The 11,039-nt window shown below is 42.8% G+C and overlaps 1 protein-coding gene across 2 annotated transcripts in view; it reads left to right on the top strand.

Annotated features, from left to right (window-relative positions):
• kdm5bb (lysine (K)-specific demethylase 5Bb) overlaps positions 1-9,841 on the top strand; it is a gene marked incomplete at its 3' end in the record, with an annotated part of 15,589 nt that extends 5,748 nt beyond the window's left edge. For both annotated transcript variants that reach the window (XM_035657599.1, XM_035657601.1), the window contains 19 exon segments: positions 356-514; positions 653-772; positions 864-1,022; positions 1,596-1,777; positions 1,932-2,094; positions 2,241-2,360; positions 2,589-2,783; positions 3,036-3,217; positions 3,413-3,537; positions 4,218-4,368; positions 4,510-4,624; positions 5,485-5,840; positions 6,672-6,810; positions 6,897-7,076; positions 8,213-8,374; positions 8,492-8,977; positions 9,076-9,160; positions 9,287-9,495; positions 9,569-9,841. In XM_035657599.1, coding sequence (XP_035513492.1) covers positions 356-514; positions 653-772; positions 864-1,022; positions 1,596-1,777; positions 1,932-2,094; positions 2,241-2,360; positions 2,589-2,783; positions 3,036-3,217; positions 3,413-3,537; positions 4,218-4,368; positions 4,510-4,624; positions 5,485-5,840; positions 6,672-6,810; positions 6,897-7,076; positions 8,213-8,374; positions 8,492-8,977; positions 9,076-9,160; positions 9,287-9,495; positions 9,569-9,841 — 3,561 coding nt within the window.
• Positions 9,842-11,039: the final 1,198 nt, after the last annotated feature.

Below are 11,039 nucleotides of genomic sequence, written 5' to 3'. Positions count from 1 at the left end.
CCAACAGAGATGCATACATGTGTTTTTAAAAAAGTTCAAATGGGGGAAAAAAATTGTCTTTTAATCATCATCTGGATTTTATTTGGATAAGAGACTCTTGAAATAACGGTTTAAATGGAGCCTTTCATTAGACAACGTTTCTGAATATGTCTCACTTGCACTTTGACACTCTTTTGTGTTCGTAATATATTTGGTATATTTTAGAGTTGATAACAGCTCGTAGTGTGAAAAAAGCTCCGTATTAGCAGAGTGTTGTACAGATAGCTTGTGTTACTTTTCAATTCCTGTCTTAAAGCTACATTTGTCAGTAGTCATGGCCCTGAAGTCATTACAATCTGCTCCTTTTGTTCCCCAGGTGGATCTGGTTGTGTGTCTGGTGTGTGGCAGTGGGGGAGAAGAGGACCGTCTGTTGCTGTGTGACGGCTGCGACGACAGCTACCACACCTTCTGCCTGATCCCTCCTCTGCACGATGTCCCCAAAGGAGACTGGAGGTGCCCCAAGTGTCTGGCTCAGGTGAGGATAAACTGCAAAGTCTGATTAATGCGTTGCAAATTGACTCCTGTGTAAGCTTTTAGAACAAGAACAAGAACAAGAACAAGAACAACAAGTCTGTCCACTGCTCAATGTTTTTTTTTAAATTCTTATCCACAGGAATGCAACAAACCTCACGAGGCATTCGGCTTTGAACAAGCGTACAGAGACTATTCCCTGCGTGCATTTGGGCAAATGGCTGATGCGTTTAAATCTGATTACTTCAACATGCCAGTTCACGTAAGAAGGGGCAGTTTCAAAATAAGTCTGTCTCTCTTTCTCTCTCTCCTGCTGTATTTTAAATGTGTCTTTTTCCATGTATTCATTACAGATGGTACCCACAGAGCTGGTGGAGAAAGAGTTCTGGCGTTTGGTGGGAGCCATCGAGGAGGACGTCACCGTAGAATATGGAGCAGATATTGCCTCAAAGGAGTTTGGGAGCGGATTCCCTATTCCGAATGGGAAATTTAAGGTTTCCCCAGCCGATGAGGTATGCCCACGAAACGAGAGACGCAAGATCCTGTAAGACTGTAACACACCTATAACCTAACAACGGGATTGTTACGAGGGTACATTGTGCTGCAGAAAGCTGCGTAACCCTTTTTAATGTGGATTTCACGTCACTACTGAAAGATACAGCAACCAGCAAGGGAGATTTTAGCCAAAACCTCAATGAACTTAAAATAAATAATTATTTTAAATTGGTTAATACGTCCATCTGCTTGTCCAGGTCCAGTTCTGCATTAATTTAATTACATCATTATGAATTCTTGGTTATAAACTACTGGGAAGTATTAAAACATGTAAAGTAATAATACAGAACTCTAGGCTTTATCGTTCCTGTTGGTTTTCTATAATTTCACATTATGATTATGAATTATGAAAACTGTAACTGTGTTGAATTGTATTCTATCTGATATTTAAAGGGTCTTTAAAAAGGATCTTGGTGAATAGAGTCCGACTGTATCAGACAGCGTGATATCAGATAGGATTAAGTCGTATAAACAATATATTGCACGGCCACTCCTGTGTTTTTAAACTCTATACGTCGTCTGTCTTGCAGAAATACCTCAAGTGTGGCTGGAACCTGAACAACCTGGCGATGATGAACCCGTCTGTACTGACTCATGTGACAGCTGACATCTGTGGGATGACGCTGCCGTGGCTTTATGTTGGCATGTGCTTCTCCTCCTTCTGCTGGCACATTGAGGATCATTGGAGCTACTCCATCAACTACCTGCACTGGTACTTAAGAACAAAAGTCTGCTGTTGCTAAAGCTCCTGCTACCTTAAGGGCTGTGGAGTATTTATGGTGGCGTGTGATGGTTCACGTCAGGTCTAGACTTTATTAATGTTTTATTCCTATCTAAATCTTGTTGTTTATCTTACTCACTACAAGGGGGGAACCCAAAACCTGGTACGGAGCTCCTGGATTTGCTGCAGAACAGCTGGAGGAGGTGATGAGGAAACTGGCTCCGGAGCTGTTTGAGTCTCAGCCTGACTTGCTGCACCAGCTGGTCACCATCATGAACCCCAACACCCTGATGGCCCACGGAGTCCCAGTGCGTATTGATGCCTCTTCTTTCACATGCTCTGATGCTTTCTGTCTATAATCTGCAGCGAAGCACAGCTGACATTTACATGAACGAGCAGCTGGTCTTTTTAACAGGAACGTAAATCATCTTCTTTTGTCTCTGCCGTACTTCAGATTTACAGGACAAACCAGTGCGCTGGCGAGTTTGTCATCACGTTTCCCAGAGCCTACCACAGCGGCTTCAATCAGGGCTTCAACTTCGCTGAGGCGGTCAACTTCTGCACTGTGGACTGGGTATGTTTCGCTTTATTTGTGTAACCACACAAATAATAATTGCATAACATGACAGGCCTTGTACAAATCATTTTCAATCATTCTTTCATTTTTAATTGATTTTACAAGGGTATCGCACAAAGAAACTCACATTCGAGAAGCTGGAGCCAATTAATTTTTGCTCCAAAAAGTATTCAACACAACAATAACCGTCTTTTCAACCCATTTCTTTCCTTTCTATTACTCCAGATGCCTCTCGGCAGGCAGTGCATTGACCACTATCGTATGCTGCACCGGTATAATGTGTTCTCCCACGATGAGATGGTGTGCAACATGGCCTCGAAAGCAGACACACTCGATGTGGTCCTGGCATCAGCTGTCCACAAGGACATGGTCACCATGATTCGAGAAGAGCAGAAACTGAGAGATAAAGTGAAGAAAATGGTGGGATAGTCCTCATTATCATGTCAATACACTAATTTACTGTATTTGTGAAGATTTTCTTTAGTGCGGATTATCTCTTATCTTGCACCTGGACTAAATACACACAGGATGTGCACCTTTCTACAAAATTACATTTATTCACTTTTATTGTGCATACATTGTTTCTTTACAACAATTAAACACAGTGTTAAGTGTTCATGCAATGAACTTGAATGGGCTTTTAACACCTTTGTTCTTGTGCCACACCTTCAGGGGGTGTTTCTTTGCAAGGAGGCAAAATATGATCACCTCCAGGATGACGAGCGACAGTGTGCCAAGTGCAGGACCACCTGCTACCTGTCTGCTGTCACCTGTTCCTGTAACTCAGGAGTCCTGGTCTGTCTGTACCACATCAACGACCTCTGCTCCTGCTCCGTCACCAACTACACACTGAAGTAAGTCCCTCTGGAGCTGATTCAGGGGCTGTAAACATGCTTTGTGCACAGAGATCAGAGTACACAGTATCTGATGTATTCGTGTAATGAATATTATACTGTTTGTCTGTAAAGATACATTTTATCAGGCAGATCTGCGTGTCCTCTTATTACTGCGTACCTCCCATTAATTCAGTGTTCTGCTTGCTCCTGCAGTTACAGATACACACTGGACGACCTCTACCCCATGATGAGTGCTGTAAAGCAGCGAGCTGAACTGTATGATGACTGGGCCTCCCTCGTGACTGAGACTCTGGAGGCTAAACTGGAAAAGAAGAAAGGTAAACGGCAAGAAGACAAAGCATTAAAGGATCATACCAGGGTTAACATAAAAATAAATGCTATTTTCTTATTTTACCAACGCATGCAGCCATAGTTTAGCTTTATATCCGGTTTAAGTTGTTCTTATTGGACATTATGTCACTCTCCAAAACAAAACAGAAATAGCTTTGAGGAATGAACTACTTTGTCAGCTGTATTGTGTACTAACAAGAGAGAGCTGAAACTAGGTCAGCTTTTCACCCACGTAGGTTCATCCCCTGCATCGCTGCCTTGCTCAGACTCCTCCAACAGCGCCTCCAAAAATGTCCCAGTCACGGCAGCAAAAACACATTTTGTGAATTGTAGATTGCTGTCTGTTAGAGGCTTGTGTTCTGGTTGATCCAGTGATACAAGGACAGTTTCATCTCTTCTTTACCTGTCTCACTCACACATTTCCTCCACTGTATACTCAAACTCATACAATGCACTTCTGTTGAAAGTGTCATCATCTTCTCCTCAGAGTTGCTCCTCTTGATATTTGCTGTGTGACCTTTTTTATGGGTCTTTTTTTAAGTGAATGTTTGAAAACAACGTAATTACTGAGGGCAAAAATAATGCAAAACAAGTAGACACAATGTTATGTTAATTAAAAGGTGAATGTTTCATTATGTGTCTCATTAACTGGATGTTCTCTCCTCAGGTCTCCCGGTGTTTCGCTCTCTTCTTGCTGAATCTGAGTCTAGGCGGTTTCCTGACAATGACCTGCTGCGTCGGCTACGTCTGGTCACACAAGATGCGGAGAAGTGCGCCTCGGTGGCACAGCAGCTATTAAATGGCAAAAGGCAAACCAGGTACAATTAATACACTCTACTACATCAGGTTTATAGATTATCTGTCTCCACGTTCCCTCACGTTTCCTCAGGAAAAAGAAGGATATAGTAGAGGTTCCTTAATGTGTTTCGTTCTTTAATTCACTGGACGATCTCTCCTAGGTATCGGTGTGGTAATGGGAAATCATGCAGCCAGCTGACTGTGGAGGAGCTGAGTTCATTTGTGAGGCAGCTTTATAACCTCTCCTGCAGTCTCCCTCAGGCTCCCATGTTGAAGGTAGGATGTGGAAGAGAAATGCAACCTCTGGTTTTACCACAGAAAAATTCAAGCTGCACAAACTGTGCGTTTTTATTAACACTGTACCTTGTGTTAATTCACACTACATAGGACAGAACCTGCGACTTTTATGCTCACATTGTATCTCAAGTTGGTTTGATCCCGTCACTGTTCCAATACTTAAAGGTGGCTGAGTCCTTAAAAATAAAACTAAATCAAGGCTATGAAGCCGCAGATGGGTACACCACACAGACAGTTTGGTGTCTGTTGAGGTGCAAAGTTCACTGTTATGTCACAGTAGCCTCAAGACTAAATTTAGCTGCAATATGTAAAATAATCCAGTAATATTTAAACCAAGCTCACCACAGTTCCTAACAGACCTTTTGACAGCAGTCGTTATGGAAATCAGACTGGAACTGCTCAAACAACAAAAATGTTCCCCCGTGCCAGAAATCCAACCGGTCGTCCAAGAACCAGATCATTGATTATTCAGGTAATTTATCAGGCGACAGCTGATCTGGCAGATAATTTGGACCAGGAGGTCCAAAATAAACAAAGACAGAATTAGACATCAGTAACACAGTAAAATTTGGAAGCTGTTCACTTTATTTAGCCGAGCAGAGCTGCTGAAGCCTCATGTTACCTTTTAGATAATGAAAAAAGGAATGATTACAAAACCTGCTTTAGTCTTCATGAGTGTATCTGAATTACTGCAGTTGTTTTAAGTTGTTTTGAACCTTTCCTTTAGTCCGTCCAGTCTCCGCTGGCTTTAGACGACTACATTTGCTGTCGGATATAATGAATGTGACTTTGATTATCATTAATTTTGACTCCTTGTATGTTGTTGTTTTTTTTTTTAGGAGCTCTTGAATCGCATCGAAGACTTCCAGCAGCACAGCGAGAAGGTCCTGGCAGATGAAGTTCCCAGCGTTGCCGAGATCCAGAGCCTGTTAGACGTCAGCTTTGACTTTGACGTGGAGCTGCCTGAGCTGCCCCGCCTGAGAGTGAGGCTGGAACAGGCACGCTGGCTGGAGGGGGTGCAGCAGGCCAGCTCTCAGCCCGCCTCCCTCACTCTGGAGACCATGAGGAGGCTCATCGACCAGGGAGTCGGCCTGGCACCTCATCCGTCCGTGGAGAAAGCCATGGCACGCCTGCAGGAGCTGCTCACTGTGTCCGAGCACTGGGAGGACAAAGCGAGCAGTCTCCTTAAAGCCAGGTGAGGGCAGCGCTGCCTGATCCTGTTCGCATCAGCACAGAGTGGAAAAAAACCATCCAAAACATCAACAAGAGGATGTTGTGTTAGGTTGTCATGCTCTCTGTCCACAGCGACTTTAATCCAAAAAGAACAAGTTATTTCTGTATTATGTATCATAGCTGTAACCTTCTGTCCAGGTATTTGCACTGATTGTAAGTGAATAATGTAATCTATTACGTCAGTGCTCCTGATTTTGCTTCATTTTAATTACAGCTAGTGCAAAATGCTGCCCGCTAGAATATTCAACAAGATCAACAAAAAGTGAGCATCATATTTAGTTCTGCCCTCATTCCATTGGTACTCAGTGCTGTTCAGTATTAACTGTCACAAGTGCTTTTCAAAAGCTTTAATGGCATGGCTGTCAGGAATGTGCATCTTTTCTCTCGATTACCAGAAGAAGAAAAAAAAGTAATTTCAAGTCAGGGCTTAAATTTCTACATTTTTCAAAATGATTATGTTCTTTCACCGTGCTTAGTTTACTGCAGCTTGGGATTTTGGGTTTCACGGTACTACAAATATTGTTTTATAAATGATTGAAGATGTTTCACACAAGTTCTTTTCCATGTTTTTTTTTTTTTTTTAAAGTAACTGTAGGCTTTGAATTCTGCTATAAAAACTACGTGTGCAGGATATTTTGGAATATTTTTGAAAGCGTTTGATGGAAAATCAATTTCAGAAAGCTTCCTGTGAAGATGTTGGAAGAAAATGCCTTGACATTTCTTGTTCTACTGAGTTACTGTGTGTGTGTTTATTACCTACAGTACATCGTTTGTGTTTTACTGCCCACCACAGACCCCCACACTCCATAGAGACTCTTAGTGCTGCTGCTGAGAAGGCATCTGGCATCCCTGCTTATCTCCCAAGCTGTCTCCTCCTGAAGGACACCATTAGAAGAGCTTGTGAGTGGCTTCAAGAAGCAGAGGAGCTTCAGGTTAGAACACACTTATTTCATGAGTTTTTCTCAGTTCAGGTTGATTTGAGTGGGATTATAACACAGAAATAACCTGCTTTTTTCAGGCCGGTGGCGGCGAACCAATGATGGACAGTCTCTCGGACATGGTGCTGCGAGGACAAGCCATCCAAGTCCACCTGGAGCCTTTGGACAGGCTGGAGTCTTTAATGGTAGAAGTGCAAGAATGGAAAGAATCTGCAGCTACAACTTTCCTTCAGAAAGACTCAACTCTCACTTTACTGGAGGTAAAAGCACACACATTTATTTAAAATGAGTAATGAGTTCGTAAGGTCATCAGGGTTCAGCTCACTTTCTCCATATGGCCACTGGATCTGATTGCATTAAAGCTATTTTTGGGTTTCAGCGTCCAGTAGAAATGCTTGAGGCAGAGCATCTGTTCCTCAGCTGCCACATTTCGATTACATTACATTTTTCTTGTTCTACACGAATATAGAACACAGATTTGCAGCTCATTTTAGATGTGGGTACTGATGCTTCATGACCTTACATCAATATAATAACAAAAAGGTGAAGTTTGAAGACGTTGTGAAGTAGTGAGGGATCATGGCTGTTAGGATTCCTTCAGTGTTCAGGAGGTTTCTACCGAGAGCCAAATTATCCCCCGAGGTCTCCTCCTCTCCAAAACAAACAGGCCCGGTGATTTAAAGCAGTTTCACCTTAAAAATCAGTTTTTATCTGATAAACGCTGGTTAGCTCAGCTTGTCCCTCTGATGACTTAATATCCAGATGTCTGATGAATAACATCCTTCATCCGGTTAACAGAGACCAAGTTCTAAAAAGTGTCCTAAAAATTTTCCTTAAAAATGGATGAAAAGTGAATTTATGATTTCTTTATTTATGATCTGACAACGCATCTGTAAAGGGAGATATGACGCCATAGACGGCGCCGTTACCTGAATGAAATAACAGATTTCTCTGAGTTTGAACATTGTTGGAAACATTTGGGATAATATAAGGACACTACTCGTAAATGTTACATATTATATCTTTGAGAAGACAATAAGCTGTTGTCATTAACCTTCAGTTATGTTAATTTGGTTAATTGTTTAACATGAAGTATTTAATTACTTTTTTTTTACTCATTTCTTTTTAAAAATATTAAACGATAGCCAAAAAATCAGTTTTAAGATTTAAGGTTTCCAGACTTTTTCCCTTTTTCTCTCCCAGTTGCTCACAATTAGAAATCCAAGAATAACTTTGTTGTATATGTCTGAAGTCAGTAAAAACATTTGTTTTAATTCAATTGCCACTAAATACAGGCATTTATATACATTTACAATTGAATTTCTTGCTGCAGATGAGCTGCTCTGGGGAAAAAGAAGAGCATGTGAACAAGCCTGACTTTCTTTCTTTATCGCAGGTCCTGTGTCCAAGATGTGAAGTTGGAAATGTAGGTTCTCCGAAGAGGAAGCCCAAGAAAGGGAAAGAATCCCCTAAAAATAACAAAAAGAAAACACCAAGGCTCAACACTCTCAGTGATGTGGAAAAAGCTCTTTCAGAGACCAAGGACTCTACCTCTGCAGTAAGTGTCGCCATCGCCTCCAAAGATAAATATGCAGCGCACTGTGGTAGTCGATGAGATTAATGAACTGTCACCAACGGAAGATGTTCTGACTCGGTCTGTGTTTTTATTCACCAGATGGCAACTCTGGAGGAGCTTCGGGTGAGGGAGATGGAGGCTTTCTCTAATCTCAGGGCAGCAAACGAGTCAAAGCTCCTTCCCACAGCAGACTGCATGGACCTGAGGGTGTGTGTCTGTCAGAAGGCGCCGATGGGTGCGATGCTACAGTGTGAACTCTGCAGGGATGCCTTCCACAGTGTGTGTGTCAGAGACCCGTCAGACTCCTGCGAAACACAGCTGTGGCTCTGCCCGCAGTGCCAGCGTTCAGAAAAGCCCCCCTTGAACAAAGTCCTGTCTCTGCTAGCATCTCTGCGGCACATAGGGGTGCGCCTGCCGGAGGGCGATGCGCTGCGCTGTTTGGTTGAGAGGACAGTTAACTGGCAGCACCGAGCGCAGCAGATTTCACAGTCTTGTAACCTACCAGAACTGGAAGAGAGACCAGGGACTCCTCCCACCTTAACGAGCTGGGTAACAGGCAGCCACGACGCTCACAACAACACTCAGGTCACTCTTCATCTCCTAGTGCCACTTTTGTTTTTATAGCGGTTACGAAAAGTATTATTTTCAAATGTTAAGTTTGGGATTTAATGTTTTGGATACAGGCTCCTTGTTTGACTCCAGAGTGGAATAGGACAAGCCATGCTCAGACTGTCTTCTACACCGAGCAGAGATGCATCCCACTGCAGGGTCAGTGTCGTCTTACTCCAAACTGCGGAAGAAACTGTTTCTATACATTGTTTGGAAACACGAGTTGTGGTTGATTGTTCTTCAGAGTGTTGTTGTTCATGTTCTGGGTGTTTCTCTGTGTGACAGGCTTGAGTCGGGATCTAGAGGAGCTGATGGTGGAGGGGCTCCTGCTGCAGGTGTCTCTGCCAGAGGTCCAGAGCCTCTACCACATTTTATTGGACAGAGCCAGCAGCCAGCACACAAACAGGTGCATGTCGCCAACGCAGGACGAGTCCACAGACTGTGACCAACACATGCAGTTTAACTCTCAGGGAAACAATCTGCCTCTGAATCAGGTACGGAAGGAACTGATCAAAGCCCCCCTGAGAACTCAGAATCAGTTTTAATTTGTGGCGATTTTATTTTCAGGATGGCGCCAACGGTGTGAGGGAAACGATGGCCGGCTCAGAAAAGAAATCAAAGCGGCATCTGGAGAGGGAAGGCTCAGACGCAGAGCGCAGGGTGAAGGACAAAAAGCACTCTCACAAAAGACAGAAGATGAATAAGAAGAACCTGCAGCGCCGGCCGACCTCAACATCGACCTCGTCCTCGCCGCGCTCTGATTTCTCTCAGTCCGATGACTCTGATGAGGAAATGGCTGTGTGTCCGGCAGAGAGGTGTCAGCTGCCAGAAGGAGATGAGGTGAGGAAAAATGTCTGAAATACACTTCCTTTCCTCTGCAGAGGTTAGTTTACTGTTTCAGTGCAGGAAGCCATTATGTAAATATAGAAACATACACAATATAAGTATCAGGTAACAAAATGAGAGAGAGACTTCTGCAACTGGACTCCATCAAGGTGAAGCGTCTTCATTAAATGTAAGGCACAAACGTAAAAGATGTGCAGGTCAAGGAACACCTCAGTTCAGTTTCTCTGAACATCCTGAAAACGATGCTGTTTATGGAGGAAGTTTACACAACAGAAGAGCTGAAGGACAGAATGTGAAGATTATAATGACGGTTTCACAGCAGCGTCCAAGGACTTCACTGTTCACTCTCACCGCTCTCATAATGTTATTTTCAGCCGCAGCAGGCAGCTGTCTTAGCAAAAAAAACTCTAAAAACCTTCTCTACCTGCTCAGAAACAAAGTTAGCAACTGGTGAACGTAGTATTTATCAGATATTTCCTTCAGAAGTGGGTAGAGACCAAAAACAAAGCTAAACAATCAGAACTGGACTTAAATTCATCAGGTGACCAGAAACATGACTTTAAATAAATGACTCTGTTGCTGCTAAACTGCTGGATGTATAAATAAGCAGCATACAATATACGATTTCTGCTGCTAGAGCGTCTTTCAAGTTTAAAGAAATAACGAAAAAAATTACATCATGCAGTAGTGAAGGATCATGGGAGTTCTTCTGCTGGTTAGGATTCCTTCAGTGTTCATCGTTCAGGAGGTTTTTACCAAGAGCCGAATGATCCAGAGTTCTCCTCCTCTCCAAAACAAACAGATCCGGTAATTAAAACCAGTAAAAACACTGAATAAAGCAGTTTCACCTTAAAAATCTGTTTCTTCTTCAACGCTGGATCCCAGAGGGGCTGCGAGCTGAGCAGCTGCTAACTTAAAGTTAGCAGCAAACTTATAACTTAAAGAGAGTAAAGATCCAGATGTCTGATGACTAAAATCCTTAATCCGGTTTAAATATCGAGTTAAATAACGACCAAGATCTAAGAAAGTGCCAACGCTGACACGTGCACAAAAGGGGATACGAGGCGAGCCGTGAAATATGCCGTTACCTGAATAAAGTTACAGATTTCTTTGAGTTTGAACATTGTTGGAAACATTTGGGATAATGTAAGAACACAACTACATATAGAACACAGAGTTTACACACTGGTTA

The sequence above is a fragment of the Morone saxatilis genome, unplaced genomic scaffold (genome assembly GCF_004916995.1).
Source record: "Morone saxatilis isolate NCDOM2014 unplaced genomic scaffold, NCSU_SB_2.0 Contig15, whole genome shotgun sequence".
Taxonomy (NCBI): Eukaryota; Metazoa; Chordata; class Actinopteri; family Moronidae; genus Morone; species Morone saxatilis.
The sequence above is the reverse complement of the archived record's forward strand: the minus strand, read 5'-3'. Positions and strand labels throughout refer to the sequence as shown.